Source organism: Ambystoma mexicanum, chromosome 7q (genome assembly GCF_040938575.1).
Source record: "Ambystoma mexicanum isolate Mex_15411 chromosome 7q, UKY_AmexF1_1, whole genome shotgun sequence".
Taxonomy (NCBI): Eukaryota; Metazoa; Chordata; class Amphibia; order Caudata; family Ambystomatidae; genus Ambystoma; species Ambystoma mexicanum.
In genome coordinates, this window is record NC_090941.1 from 1,016,590,379 (window position 1) to 1,016,606,928 (window position 16,550).

The 16,550-nt window shown below is 45.1% G+C and overlaps 1 protein-coding gene across 11 annotated transcripts in view; it reads right to left on the minus strand.

Annotated features, from left to right (window-relative positions):
• The window catches only part of ARAP1 (ArfGAP with RhoGAP domain, ankyrin repeat and PH domain 1), a 2,533,956-nt gene that overhangs the window by 282,253 nt on the left and 2,235,153 nt on the right, over positions 1 to 16,550 (minus strand). For all 11 annotated transcript variants that reach the window (XM_069640265.1, XM_069640269.1, XM_069640271.1 and 8 more), the window contains one exon: positions 7,532 to 7,637. In XM_069640265.1, coding sequence (XP_069496366.1) covers positions 7,532 to 7,637 — 106 coding nt within the window. The remainder of the gene's footprint in view (positions 1 to 7,531; positions 7,638 to 16,550) is intronic.

Genomic DNA, 16,550 nt, shown 5'->3' on the forward strand with positions numbered 1-16,550 from the left:
CCTCCAACCCGTCTCGCACCCAACCTTCACAAACACCCCGTGTCACAATGGCTAGGAACCAGGCCGGTGTTTATCGATAAGATATTTATTAATTCATTATTTAATGAACAAGGACAAATACTCAAAATACAGCAGCCACCTATATATGGCAACACAAATGCAATTGATTCCTACAGAACAATTAGTTCAGATATCCTATCACGGTTTACACATATCTTTAATGGCAAAACAGGAAAAAGAACAGTTTTTCAAGTGAAAGCACCAATGTTTAGCACTCCCCCCTGCAACACTCACCCTCAAACTTCAGCTAACTTAATTCCTTTGAATGGAAGGCAGTGGCAAGGAGTAAGGCAAGGAGTAAGGATAGAAAGAGAAAATTGGTTTTGGAATAAAGCCCACCACCCCAAGATGGGAAGCCAGAAAGGAAAGTTAAACCCCGTTTTCGGAGCAAAACGGCAGAATCAGATTTTTATTATTACTAGCACGGCTACTCACAACTGCTAGGGGACAGACTGAAAGGAAATTTGTGTTGCTACACTTGATGAGATAGGGAAGCTTATAGGATACTAATCAGCACACCAGAGCAACCTGGAAAGAAAAGGAAGAATCGATTTCAGGAGAAAGCAAATGCAAAAGGAACAATACAAACAGCAAATGGAAATTCGTTTTACATGGGATTTGCAATGACAAGCAGCTAGGGAAAGGGTTTAGCTTTAAAAATAGGAAATCGGTTTGCAAGGACAAGGACAGAAGCACATACAGATAGGATTCTAGGCAAAAGGGGTTGCTCTCAATGGGACTACGTTTTTTTTGTAATACTACAGACGAAAATTAGGAGTTGGTGGGGTAATGCATACAATGCATGGGTAAATTCGGTTTTTCAGTCACACTGAGACTAATTCCGTTGAGGCTACACTTTAATGACTATAGTTATTAAAGAAAGACACTAGGGACAAGGGAGTTAATTTCGAATTTTAACCAACTCGTACCGTGAATTTCAGTGGGGAATTAATTGATTTGCTTCAAAATAATGCTATGGATTTATACAGACAACTGAGAGATTTATCAAAGGAATACACTAACATACACAGGCTAACTAATACAGATTCTTCTATGGGAAGGTGAATGAATTATACTGGCAATTTGGGACTTTCAATGGGATTTTCAATGGGATGTTCAATGGGGTTATCTGCACAGTAAGCCTTGGTTTGGAACTCTGGAAATCCAGCTGGATCTCAGGACACTGGACAGCTAGGCAAGGGGTCTGGTCTCTGCACTCCCTTTTGGTATGGTTCATCTGCCTCCTCTCCGCTGTCCTCCTGCCTCCCCGGATTCTTGTGTGTCTATGTGTGTGTACAGTCCCTCCTTATAAAGCCCAAATGACATCATTCACTATACAATCTAGGGGGGAGTACTCTATAAATACTCCTACCCTGGGTTAGGACATCTTACCATTCCCCGCTCCGCCCCCTGGCATCATTGGTTCAAGGGGAGAGAGCACCACCTGCCTGTTTGGCATTTATAGTTCTTTGTTCTCAGATCTACTTTTTTAGCAAAACTGAGTTATGCCTCATAACTCCAAACTTATACTAGCCCCGGCCATGTGAACCAGATATGCAGTTGTGGCTGCTCGTGGAGAATTAGATAAACTGATTGCCAAATCTGTACGATGTAGCATGGCCATTTGGCGCATTCTGTCCTTTTCACACAATGTATAACAGTTATAATTCTGCAAATGATCAAGCATATTCATAATGTCCATCTCCATCTTTCCACCAACTGTCATATCTGTCCCATTTTTAAATCAGCCAGAAACTAGGGACATGCACATAGTCTCTAAAAAATCTGCCTGGAAATTGCATGGAGAAATAGCATAAAACAAAATGATTTCTTATTCTGAGTGCTGCGAAAAATGCCTAAATTGAAATCAATCTTTAAATGTCAATTGCAAGGATCGATCCTTCTCTGTGGGAAGGGCACCTCATCCCCCACAGCCCACTGTCTTCCTGAGTCAGCTTGCAACCAGAGACTTTTACGGCCCTCTTTGAAGTCTGTCAGTTCATCTTTAGTAGGGGTTGCAGGAAGGGCTCATCCCTTCTAGTCATGCACCATCCACACTTCACTTTCTTTGTCCTCCCTGAGTCCCTGCCTTACAGTCTGGCAGAGCAGAGAATTATGTCACCCTTAATCAGATCACAGGTTACTGCGGAATAGTTCACTGGTAGGTGCGACTTTCAGTGAGAGCGAGGCATTTCCTTGTGGAGTTTCCTGCTTTAAGCCAAACTGATTTGTCCAGTGTTGCGGGCTACTTCAAAGGTGATTGAAGTCTTGAGGGGGAAAGCATAATGTACCTTGCTTTTGTCAATCTTCCCCCACACGGATTTCCGTGAAGCAGTGCTGTCTTTTGTCTGTGGAAAGTGCTGTGGTTCACATGAAAGGGAAAACAAAGCTGTTTCCAGTTGGAGTGTTGAATTTCTTGCCCCTCATGTGAATTAAAAGTCAAACAAGGCCATTTTTGGTTCTAGTGCATACTTCATGTCATTTAAATGAAATCAGAGCAATACAGGGCCGTTTTGGTGAAAGGTGTTCAAATGCTAGCCACACATGTGCCAGGGAAAGCAAAGCACAGTCGTTTTTGGTGGTAATGTTTAATGCAGCTTTTCAGGTGACAGGGATTTCTGTTTAGGACCTGTAAATGCACCCCACACTAAGATCAGTGGTGGTCGAGTCCTTGATCCCCTTGGGACTTCTCTACTGTGGTCTGTTAGGTAAGATTTTCATAGCAATGATAAATCCTCCTGACCTGTGTCAACCCCAGACCTTTTTGCTTTTACTGGTGGATTATTTTTCCTTATACCTCAGTGAGTGGAAACTTTTTTCCACACTCACAGAATCATTTACTCTTTTGATGGGTGTCATTTTTAATACTCTCCATAGTGTCTTTTAAATTTTATTCTCTTCGACAACGTTTTGGCAATAAGTGCCTATTGTTGCTGTGGTGCCATAGGGGCTCCTCTTTGAAATGTCTCTTGCTAACCTAGTGAGAACTACAGTTCCCAAGGGTAGAAAGAATCTCTGGATCGGTTTACATTTTCTTAGGTGAGACCAGCACCCCCCCCCCACCCTATGTGGAGTGCTGGGGAGATACCATGTATCCCCATTCTCATTCTAAAGGTAACATCTATGTTACTAGGAAAACCTTACCTTAAGTGACCGGTGGCAGTAAACCTTTTTACCAATTTGGTGCACCTTTACTGCTGGCTTTTTCCACAGCCCCGGTAAAGGCACCCAGGCATGCCCATTTTACCAGAATTGCCCCTGTATTCTTTTTTTCACCATTTTAGCATCTCTTGCCCTTTCTTGTTCCTTCCCTGACCTCCAGGGTGGGAAATTCCTTTGTGTTAACTTTATCTTTGGCGGGAGTCCTATGGACTCCCCAACCCAGGCTCCAGAGTGTCTGTGAAGGCAGGAAGTGAGCAAGGAGTCAAAAACTCTGCAGTCCTTTGTATTCCAATCTGAGTGTGAGAATCATCCAGTTCAAACTGGGAGGCTGGCTGTCCTGAAAGGATTGACAACCCTCTCACCCCCAAGTATGAATGTTGCAAGGCTGTTTGATTGGCTGGGTTCCTGAATAAAAGTCTGAACCTGGAAGCTGAAGAGGTAGTCGACCACTGGAACCAAAACCAAAGAGGAAGATGAAGAATTCACAGCTAAGACGATTTCCGACAACCAGAGAGCCTGCTGTGTAACCGAAGCATGCTGTAGCTCTTCCTTCCAATCGACCTAGGGACTCCGGAAACGATGACCCCCGAAGACCTGCTTTTTGAGTCATCCCAAGCCACGCTCCGAACTTGCAGGGCTGCAATACTCCAATACCCTGGGATCGCAAGTCTTTTTGCAGTGCACGGTCTTCCGAATTCCGAATCTCGCTGAAACTTTGTGGGCATCCTGCTGGACCTCCAGAGATGTGAATCGAGTCTGAAAAGTCCCCCCATCAGAGGGCTGGACCTTGCAAACGACGAGATTCTGACCAGCAATATTCTGTGCTCCTGAAAAAGGCGTCAAATTGACAGAACCACATCTAGCCGCAAAGAAAACCTTGCCTAGAGCATTGCCCATGATCCTTGCTGCTAAAGTCCTTCCAGTGTCCTATCTTCTGTCTTCTTGATGAAGGAATTCAACTACCAGGTTTCTGTCTACAGATCCTGAAGTCCTCCAGCTGCAAAATAATCTTCTGTGCTGAGGTACTGTGCTGGCTTGGGTATTTACTTACCTTAAGCCTCTTGTGAATCTGGTGTAGTTTTGGGGTGTTTTCTGGGATTGGGAGGTCTCTTGTTCAGTTCACCCAGGCCCGCTGCTGGAATCCTCCTAGGGTGTCTTCTCTAAAGTCCCAGGACTCTCAACTAACTATAAAGTATAATACTTACTTGTTTGAACAGTCTTCCTCTGTAACTCTGAACTTTGCCTGCAACTGAGCCCTATCACACTCTGCCCACAGCTGGCTCCTAGACCACTACGGTCCCTCTTATGCTTCTGAGAGAACTCATGTACTAGAATTGGGAAGAGCTGGCTACTTTTTAAGGGGTCTGCCTTGAAAAGAAAACCAAGTGTTGAAAAGTTTACTTACTTGTGAATGAGTTAGTTGTTAACTTTAAACTCTCAGAGTAAATAGTTACAAAACGTTTTGACTTACCTTAGATATGTTTTATCATTCTGAAAAATAAATACAGGATTTACTTACCTTGAATAAGCTGTGTGCCTTCTTAAATAAGTATTCTCAAAGTCTTACTTTCCTTAGAAACGGTTTTGCAATTCTAACAGAAAGTAGGTGAAGGGTTAACTTAGTCACCTGTGAATTGGGTTCCCCTCTTCCCAAAAGTAATGTTATTTGTTTCACTTTATTATTCTTGTTAGGATAATTGTATGAGTGTCCCCAATTGGGTCTTGCTTCCCCTGAATTGCTGTTAGCCTGTCCAGAATAAGTCTGCCTAGGTCATACTTACCGTTTAAGTTGCTGGTAGCACCTTACAAAAGTATATAGAGGTTTTACTTAACTCGCATAGCTGTGTGCCATCCAAAAATAAGTTAACACGTTCTTGCTTCCCTTAGTTTGTGAACTGAAAAACAACTATAATTAAATATTACACCCAAAGGTCCAGCTTTCTTAGAATAACTGTTATCCTGAATTAGAGTTATAGGTGTTTTACTGTTCCTAGAATAAGTGTTCCACTATTCTGAAAAGCATATTGTCCAGTTGATTTACTAAGTGATTTCTTGCTGAGCGTCACGGTACAACTGATAGGGTCTACTACCCTGGTATTACTGAAAGTAATCTAAAATTAATTATTGGTTTTGACTTCCCTAGAAGTACTGTTTGGGTGTTCCAAATTAGGTCATATGCTTTGGTCTGTATACCGTCAAGCATAGTGTTGTGTTTTTCTATAATGTGTTTATATGATCTGTGATAATACTTATTTCCCCCAAGATTTATCTGGGTCTACTTGTATTTAAATAAACAATTATTTTTACAATACATAGTGTTTCAGTGTTTCTTTGGACCATTTGAATTACAATTTCTTTGTACTGATTCTACAGCCCTCTCTCCCTCCTAAGGTAAGCCTGACTGTTCCGACTATGCTACCCTGAACTCAGGTGGCACAGCCTTCAACTACAAGTGGAGTCTTGTACTGCCTCAGTTGAATGGTTTTACTAAGCCCTTAGATAGAGTTCAGAAAAAACTGCCCTAACATGGTGGGACTGGGTGAGCTACTTACCTGAACTTTTCTAAACGTCTGGATTACTTATTCACAACCACTGGCATTGCTCAATCCAACAGTAAACCGACATGAACAGTATATCTTATGGATCTGGTGAAACTAGGGCACTAGGCCCCATTCCATTTCAGGACTGGACTTAGGGATCTAATTCTAGGATTGCTCATAACTGTTTTTACTATACCTTTCTATTTTGATTACTTACCTGTAATTACTGATTTGTCTTGTTAATATGGTAACTGTTGTTTAACTGTCAATGCAGTAACTTGTAGGGGCTCTAGCTAGAATCCCTGATGATGGATGTATTTATGTATTTGTTAATAGTTGTGTGATATGGACCTGAATGTTTAATTGCTTAGTGTGCATTTTAAAGGCCTAATACATCATTGTATATTGTTGTGCTTCTTCTCTGTCTAACTGGAAATGTTGGAGTGATCTGTGTGTAGCCCTATACCACTCGCACACCCCTCCCGAGTCTAAGCCTTACCGCTCTGGAAATCCATCTTAACAAGCAGCAATATACAGGCAACCCCATCATAAATAATGCAAAGAATATTGTCCACCACCTAGAGTGCGGTATTCTGTGTACTACGATTAGGCTGAAAGTCAGACTGATGGATCCTTCTCTTGGCATATTTGAAACTGGAACTTTAAAGAGACAGCCCTCCTAATAACATTCCCAAAAAAGAGAAGAGTAGTAACAGGGCACAATTTACTAAATTTCAGCATCCAAATTAGATTCTGTCAACAGGATCAAATAAGATCCAATTCCAATTGCTGAGGAAACTAGTTCTGACTGAGAGAGGTATTAGTTATATAACACAGAGGAGTCACCCCTTTCATACCAAGCCCCTGAATGAACCTAGCTGGAAATTGATCAAAAGGCTAAGATATAGTTTCAATCTAGCGATTAGGCTGGCAAACCCGTTCAGAGACACAAGTCTAAAGGCATCCAGGCAGAGATGAAATGAGGATGGCATAGGAAAGTAGGCAAAGAAATCATGTTTTTTTATAAATATCAGAACAGATAAAACTGGTTTTGACAATAAAAAAAGAATGACCGTAACGCACAGCTCGGGAGAATGCACAATGCTGCTAGACTTAGTTGGAGCAACACCCTTTTTCACAAGGAGTTTAGGTTGGTTCACAACTTAATTAACACTAAGTAATACATAGACGTAGGTGTTTTTTATTTAATGTTTCCAAGATTTTCTGTCTGCTTTTAAAGAATAGCAGTAATACTGCAATTCAGAAGACTGTCTGACCTTTCCTAGTTTTGAAATATTGTTGGAATTGAATAGCAAGGGGAAAGGGGCTGATTGGAGGTGCCAAGGTATGTAAGGAAACTAAAATAATATTTGAATAAGTTAAAAAGATAATGTACTTTAAAAGAAAGGATGTATATGCCGTCTAGACAACATATTGTGAACTCCATGATCTGGTGGTGCATGCATTGGCATATTTTGTGCAGATGTAGCAGGGAGAGTGGCAGCAGCAAAGGACAATAGGGTGATGTAATAAGAAAGGAAGAAGAGAGCACACTCTTTTGGGTTCCTTCTTCTCCATATCAGAGATGATGTTCACTACCAACACATTTTGAAATGTATACCTTTTTTCACCAACCACTAAGATTAAAGGAGCTTTAAAATATCCAATTTCCTAGGTACTCTAGGAGAACAACATTTAAGCCTATCCCTATGGTTAGATTTAGTAGTGCAACTGCTATTTGAATACAACTAGCCCCAGTGCCTTCTTACCGGTACAAGTGGTTGATCAGCGCCTTAAGTGTGGCCTTGTTCACTGGAGGAAGGCTCTTCAGCAGTCGTTGGTAGTGGCAGATCTTCTCATCTTCATAGTTAATAGCTAGAAGGAGGCAATAAACAATGTAATTAGAAACTGCTGTTTCATTACAGAAAAGTGTTCTATACAATCGACTCATGCAGCCCCTGAAATTTTACCACTGACCCTGATGCATGTTCCACTGGCAAACCTACTATTACCATCTTAAACCACAAAACCTTTATCACAAGATTACCTTCATTTTATCAGTAAAACATTTCAGTGTTTTTCTCGACACCGACATCAGCATGTCCCCCAAAATGTGCTTGGTGATTGTGAAGAGGGTTTTCCAGAGCCTCCTTTGTTCAGGGGGTCTGAGAAGCCAACTTAGGGGACCAGGCAACAGCGTAGTGGCACAGAAGGAAGGCCTATCCTCTGGAGGAGGTAGGCCTGCGGTTGAGCACAATCAACATTCATAAAGATCGGTAAATCAACAGTTTTCATAAAGGTAAACAATATTAACATATATTCTCAGAGTTTGGTACTGATTTTATAGATTCAAAGAGATGGATGTCCTACCTAGAGGGAAGGCCCTGCTGAGAACAGGTCTAGAGGTGGTAATACTAGAAGGAGCATATGGAAGAATCACCCGAAGTCAGCCATGACCCATAAGTACTCCATGGCTGTTCGAGCAGGAGTGAGAGACAGAGACTTTCACAGAGAAGTTAAGGTTGCCCTATTAAACAGAGAATAATGCATATATTATCAAGCCCGGTCAACATGTCACCCCAGCTTGTCTGTGAAGATCCTGGTCCTGAAAATAGAGGAAGTGGAGGAATTGGAGCTGACGGAATGATCAGCGGCCAGCTTTGGAAAGATGACCACAGTAGGAGTGTGCAAACAATGACAAATAAGTATAGCTCCCTCCAACACATATGTCCACTAGGTACATTGAGTCCCTGAGATGAATTCAAGACCATTCCCCTTGGCCAGCGTTCTGAAAATGGTCAGCATCCATTTCGTCATCCCAGCACTGGTGAACTGAGGCAGCACCCTTATTATGTAGAAGGCTGGAGCCTGGTGTTGGGGCTCGGCTGCTGAGGGATGCCAGGCCCCCATTTCAAAGGTTCCTTTAAGGGACCTGAGAAGAAGGGCTGAGCAATTCTACAAAACCAAACCTGCCTTCTTGCACACTGCTCATGTTTCCAACACATAGAGACGTGCATTAACCGGTTAGAATCGGTCCTACCACTCACTGAACATGTTTGAGACGCATGTAGAGTCAACCAGGTTGAACTAGTACCCAACACATTCACCTGAGCGAACGGTTACCATAGGACTATGTAACCCTTTTTCTTAATGGTATTGTGAAGATGTACCTATAAACCCTCGAAATGAGGGGCATTACCAGTGCCATCCTGTGTGGTATCAGGTTATGGGTACACAAACATCACAAGAGTATTTAGAGTAACATTGGGTGAATCAGAGCATTTTTTAAACCCTATCCATCCCCTGCCCCACCATTCAACCCAGCTTCTCTGCTACCTATGCAGCTTTACCTGTGCCCCGTGGTTGCATCCCCTATGTACAGAGCTCCATTGCTCCCAACTAGGTTTCCACTTAATAAATCCTATTCATGTCTACAGATATAAGCAGATTTGAAAACTCAGGAAAGGGAAGTGAATGGTGCACCAGAGCAATATTTACATGGCTCCTTAATGGAGAGGAACCCATTAATTAATGCTTAATTTCAAAGGCGATTGACCTGAATTAGATCGAACCACGCTGAAATGGCAAAAACCAGCTAGATTCCGATGGAACAGGGAACACCCTAACGAGATTCTTTATAGCGCTCGCATAACAGCACCTCTGAACCCCACTCATGGGGGAATGTGCTCTTTACAAAGCACCAATCCCTGAGTTTTCAGAGAACACACCCATTTTGTAGAGCAGAGAACGCACTTGAAAACAAAAATAGTAGTATCCCGCAACCTTTCTCAAGTAACACAGAGATGGGACTAAAACAGTGCTAGTATATACCATAGCCATATTAATGCAAAGGCGCACCCAATGGAAGCATTCACCATATACTGGACCCCAATGCCAACTTCCTAAATAAGAAAACCTGTGTGGCATTCACAAGTGACCTCGGAGTAGCACTCATACAGAGTAGCACCACTGCAAATACAGCACCTGAGGGGCACCGCTGAAACGGTGCAATGAAGAGCTTGAGTATACACCAGCTCAAACCAGGAGCACCTATGTGGCATTTTGTGAGGGAGGAGACACCTAAAAAAGAAACAGGAGCTGGAAAGCACCAAAAAGGTATTGTACACCCAACCTGATTGAATCACAAGGAATGCACACTGAAATGTAGATGGAGCCCACAGACTCAAACCGCAAAGGACAAGAACATCTTACACACAAAGGGTGGCTTGTCAATGAGAGAATGTCCTTGTCCTCTAAACCACCTACACAGTGGCCCTACACCTGAATTGTTAATCCATCCTCTGTCAATATGTAAAGTCTGTCCACTCACAGACCCCATAATCTGTCTCTTGAATGTTTTTTCTGATTGCCTGCAAGCCGTAGAGTTGCAGATTGTAAAGACACCTGCATTTCATTTTGTGGACCTTGTAAGGGAGGAAGGGTCTCCCAGGTCCCCCTTCATTCCTGATGACGCACACGATATGCTCATTTCACGGTTGACAGCGCACCTCTGGCCAAGGTGTGAGGTAGCCATTGAATGATACATAACTGTGCATGGCCTATGAGCCACGAGACTCCATTTTGTATGAACTGCAGACTCCATTTTCTATTAGGCCGCACACAGAACACAAGCATGCACCTCTCCCCTTCTCTCGCCGTGCACAGCTATGCTGCCACCTCACCTCCTCCCCTCTGCCGGCTCCACGGCTGCTGTTCTCAGGGAAGCTTGGGTGCGAATTGTTGCAAGCTAACACTGTATCTCTCTCTTCTCCCTCTGAGATCACTGTAATGTGGGTGACCTGGCTAGAGCTTGGCCATAGAAAAACCATCCATCTCCTCAAATCTGCCTCTGCTCTGACAAACCCCTTCTTGAGAATTATGCACCTCAAACCCCCTAACCTTATGTCCCTTTGTTGTAACATTTGCAGGACCCCGCTCATGTGCCTCCCCAGTTCACCCCCATCTATCTAATCCTGAGGCCATATCTTTTTCCTGTACTAACAAATAGTAAAACACCCATGTTTGATCTAAGAAACGTCTATCAATGTATTCTGAAATACTGGAGGTCATTACAACCTTGGTGCTAAGTGCGCCAACTTTACCACCATGGTGTAAACTCTGTTTACACCATGGTGGACGGCGGATTTACCGCCCCATTCCAAGGTGAGTGGGGCGGTAAATCCCCATTTCCCATTTTCCCTTCCCCATTCCCATTTTTGCCCCATAGGGCATAATGGGAGTGGGGAAGGCGCTAATTATGCCGCCGTCAATTACGGCGGCGTAATTAGCACCATGGTGGGTTAGCGCCATGGATTTTAACGCCTGCTAAAAGCAGGCGTTAAAATCAGAATCAGGCGTTAAGGGTTAACGGTGGCGTTAACCCTTAACGCCTGAGTTGTAATGAGGGCCACTGTGTTAGATAAGGCACCTGGACCTATGTATCTTCACTCTCCCTGTGGCCCAGGTCAAATGCCTATGGGATGTATATATATTATGCTGAAGTTTATGTACTATATTAAATCTTGCATAGCATAGTGTGAAGTGTTAGTTACCAAGAAATATGACTTCACGGACATCGCATGACCCCGCACCCCTCCCAGATGAGCCCAGCTGACCCATGTGCCTCAAGAAGTTGCAAGGTCAGCGCAGACCAATCATGGAGCAGCACGATGATATGATCTGCAATGTCTTGTCTCCTCCAACCAATGAACAATAGTTATTGTACCCCTTATAGCACACGTCATTGATTGTAATATAATGTGTATTTTCTGTATCTTGGGAAGAGTGCTCTCGGAGTAGCAGAGTTCTCTGCTTGCCCTATTTAACTTTATATAAAGACATCTCTTTTACTCACTCGCAATTGGTCCTGGTCTCATTCCTTACTGGGGTGTATCCATTGGTGTCTTATTATTTGGTTATTTCATTGTATGAGTGGGGAATGCCAGCTTTCATTTGGTGACCCCGACGCAATAGCGTTCTTCTGTTTTTGGCACGAGATGTACCCTGGCCACAGCAGCGAGATCCAAGGCACCCCGTCAAGTCTTCCCACCTACGGCAACTGGTACCCTTTAGAAGTGCGCACAATAGGGAAGAAGGTTCCATGGATCCCGGCTTTGCAAATACCCGGCTGTACCGCTCGCCGGAGCCGGGTCTGGCCCTGGAGTGTGGGGCGGCGCCTTGACTGACCAGGTCTGGAGGCTCTTGGATCAATACGGACATGTGAGTATCAATATCAATTGTGAGAGTATCTAAAAGAAGGTGGGGGAAATGGGTAAGGAGTCAGATTGAGGTGTCCTGGGGATATCTGGTGTGGGCAGAAGCGAGGGTTCTTTTCTCTTTACTGTTCTTTTTTGCATATGGAAATAAGGATTTTATAAGCGGTGATAAGGTGAACAGAGTTACGGGAACCTAGCTCTGTGAGGAGGTAGAAGGCGGCGCCGCATAGTACTATCTCGACTAGTACAAGAGGTTAAATGGTGAAAAAATAAACAAAAGTAGGAGTCTTGTATACGGAGAAGATTTGGAATAGAATTAGTTTTGCTATTTTTTCTCTTCTTTCTAAAGAAATAAGGTCTCTAGAGGCAGGAAAGGGGCATATTCTGGGTTAAGAAAAGGGGCAGGAAGACCAGGAAGGTAGGGTTTGTGGTTCATGTTCATGTTTCACGTTTGCGTTTAATATATTTTTGGTGTATGTCAATTTGTGCGCTAAACGTCAACTGGCCATGGTTCTGTTTTATTTGTTGGTGAAAATGAAATTTAATGGTTTGTAGTGTTCAAAGATTTAACGAAAGCACATTGTGAAAGTGGTACTACAAAACTGTTGAAAAGTTTCTTCTTTAGAGAGCATCTTGTAACAAAAGGTTATTAAAAGTGGTCGTAGAGTGTTCATACCTTCACACACGCACCTCACAGCCAATAATAAACACAGGATGGGGGTGGGGACGCCACTCATGCATATATGCCATAGCCTACCTGTGTATAGTGAGAAAATAAAGAAATACCATGAACAGTGGCGAACAGAAATGAAAGGGGAGGGAATTCCTCAGATATGGCCAGAAGGAGGGTCATTTGATAAACCAGTACTAGACATGGTAGCAACATACTTGACCATTAAATATAAAGGTAAACAACTCCAAAACAGAAGAGAAGTGTTAGATTTGTGGAGGTTATTTGAAGAGACACCCCCGAGCAAGAATAATGGCAAAGGTTCACCACCCCAGGTAGTGAGCAGCAACCAGAAAGGGGAAAATAACATAGAAAAGGAAACAGGGCCTAAAATGTTATACCCACTGCTAACGAAACCCGCAGAGGGATATAGTGACACCATGTACGTACCGAAGCCAAGCGCTCCCATCAAACCATCAGCTCCTCCCCCTTATGATCAAAAAGGGTTGTACGTACGGACAAACGTGCACCCCTCCGGTTAGCTTAGGGCAGTTAACACAGGATTTAGAAACACAATTAACAATGACACAAGCAGAACTAACGAGGTTAAGAGGGATATGCAAACGGGGCCAGCTGTCACCGGGGAGCGTGCAAACACTGCCAAACCCGATACCCAATACCCCAGTAAGTACATTGGGGGATGACTGGAAAGCAGGAGACTTTCTATTCCGCATTGATAACACCCCCGTCAAAATAGTCAAAATAGTACGAGTAGAGCGAGGCGAGGAACAGGTAAGTGCAGGATAAGTAAGTGTGACATCAGAAAGGGAAGAATAATATTGGAGTGACCTAGATGAGGATGAAGAGGGGGAGGGAGCAGGTGGGGCGTCACTACCCAGAGGGTCAGTGCCCAGCGAACAGGGGGAAGAGGAAGGGTGGCACCCAGGGAGGTTGGGGGAAAATGGCAGTAGCACGGAACAAGGGAGAAAAGGTGAGTAAGGGAAGAGAGAAGAGCAACATACAGATGCCATTGATACACAAGGGAGCGTGGAGGCCTCATTATATCCCGTGGGCACAGATGGATAAGGCCAATCTATTGAAAACATTGCCCCCACTCTCAGGGGGAGCGAGCAAATAGATATACGCCTTTGACAAAAATACTGCACGGGTTCCTTTAGCAACTGGTGACGTCAAAAGCTTGTTGGTATCAGCAGTAGGTGATCAAGCAAACGGGGTGTGTGTGAAAGCAGGGTTCCCTGGAGTAACATTGGATTGTGACTGCCATGATGGAGCGTCATTTAACACTGTGAGAGCTCCGGCATGGTATGCACTGAGGAGCACATTCCCAGACACCCCCGACTTACAATCAGTGATGCAGTGCACCATGGAGGAGGGCGAAGATGCAGCGGCTTACATTCCCCGGGTGCAGGACATGTGGAAGGCGGAGATGGGCGCGGCTTGGGACCAATCCACCTCTCTTTTTTTACTTCATAATCAAGAGAGGTCTCACAAAAGAAGTACAGAAGGCCCTCGTTAAAATTGCTGGGATAGAAGCCAAAGGTTGGTCAGAAATACAGAGCATTATGGTACACCACTGTAGGAGGATCAAAGAAAAGGAAAAAGAGATAGCGCAGAAAAGATTGTCACATGAAGCGAAGCTTGTACAAATGAAATTGGTGAAGGTCGCAACAGTAGCTGCAGCCCTCCCCACAGAACGGCAAGAAGATGGGGAGGAGGGGCCAATAGCAACACAGGCAAGAATGTCAGCAAAATTGGCAGCAAATGGACAAGAGCAGTGGGCTGGAGGGGAACAGTATGGAGGGCCACAATGGCAAGGAAGAGCTGGACGAGGAGGACGAGGTGGGTACTGAGGGCAAAGAGAGGGGTAAGGGGGCCAGGGGCCCAGAGGAGGAAGACAAGGAGTGTGCTGGGCATGTGGTAGGTGGGGGCATTTTGCAAGTGAATGTCATACCCGTCCCATGGCACCTTATCAGAATGAACAGCAGTATGGTCACCCCCACCCAGGTAGCCCCTATGGCCTGCCAATGGGAGGATGTGGACAAGAAGAGCAAATTGACCCCCGGTACGCACACGAACACCACCGGAGGGTATACAGCAGTGACTACCGCAACAGAATAACATAAAACACGCACACAGCAACCCATTTGTCACCACGGCAAACAGTGGGAGACAATGGGCCTCATTACGAGGTATGCCGGTAAGGGAAAAATGATACCGGTATGTAAATACCGGCATCATTTAACGTTCCGTAGCATTCTGACCCACAAACCCGGTATTAACGGCATCATTATTTACTGTGCCGCAAATAGCGGCATAGGCGCGTACACGCGCCTCTTCAGGCAGGAAATACCGGCATGCCGGTAATAGGTGCCAATTACAACCAAAGCAAACATGCAAATACCGGCATCGCGAACCCGATAATACCGGGCTGCATGATGCCGGCAAAACAGGCATCGCGGACCACCCGCAAACAGCAACCAAGATACAAGGCAGCTGCCACAGGTGCACACAATCCCCACAGGTGGAGTCAAAGGAGGCTGTGCCAGTATGAACTGAGCACACCCACACACTACAACCCCCCCACAGGTGTAGGCAATGTAGAGTGGCCCAGTACAAAAGGAGCACACCTACACACCACACCCCTTCCTACACCAAAATGGTACCACTAACATTTGCAATCATGGCGCAGGAGGACATGCCTATACTGCTACAACCACAGCAACAACAGCAACAACAACTACAGCAGCAAGAACAGGCAGCACAGAGGAGACGCAGGAGGAGAAGGAGGGTGAGACAGGGCCAGCAATTACCACTAGCGCAGCCACCAGTGCCTCGTAGGCAGCCACCAATCCCTCGCACCAGACCCAGCCCATTCAACCTAACCCCATAGCAGATCCACACCCTGTACCGGTTGGACCGTGACACCATCACCACCATAGTGGACATGATACAGAACGACATTGCCAGCCACATACAAATACTCACTGCCATCCCCCCACTACTAAAGGTGGTGTCTGTGCTACACTTCCTGGCCACAGGCACCTACCAACACACAGTGGGCCAGTTGCATGGCATTTCACAAACACTATTCTCATGCAAGTGCTGGATGCCCTCCTGAAGCACGCAAGCACCCACATATCCCTACCACGGACTGCCCAGGAGATAGCTGAAACCAAAGTAGGCTTCCATGCACTGGCAGGCATGCCCAATTGTGTTGGTGCCATCGACTGCACCCATGTGGAATTGGTAGTCCCCCATGCCATAGAGGCGGTGTACCGCAATCGCAAGCAATACCACTCCATCAATGTGCAAATGGTATGTGACTCCAGCAAGATCATCACCCATTGCTGCGCCCAATTTCCTGGATCCACACATGATGCCATGGTACTGCGCAACTCCACGCTACCCCGTCACATGGAGCGACATGCTGGACCACGTGCCTGGCTGCTCGGTGAGTTGCACAAGAGGCCCATGGCCATGCTGTGGGGTGCTCATGTGTGCGGATGCAGAAGGGGTGGGCTACTGCACCCGGTGGGAAAGGGGGGGATACGTCACCAGGGTGGGAAAGGGAGGGGATACTTCACCAGGGTGGGAAAGGGGGGGAGATACTTCACCAGGGTGGGAAAGGGGGGGGATACTTCACCAGGGTGGGAAAGGGGGGGGATACTTCACCAGGGTGGGAAAAGGGGGGTAATAGTACACCTGGGTGGCAATAGCCAGTGAGTGGAGAATGAATGCAGAGCTAAACACTCCTCACCTGACCCAGCCAAACGGAAAATGACATCACTGGGCCACATATCACAAATAATGCATATGGATGACAACAAGTGAGAGGCACAACCGGGGCACCATGGTGATGGCAAGCAATGCATGGCTGAATAG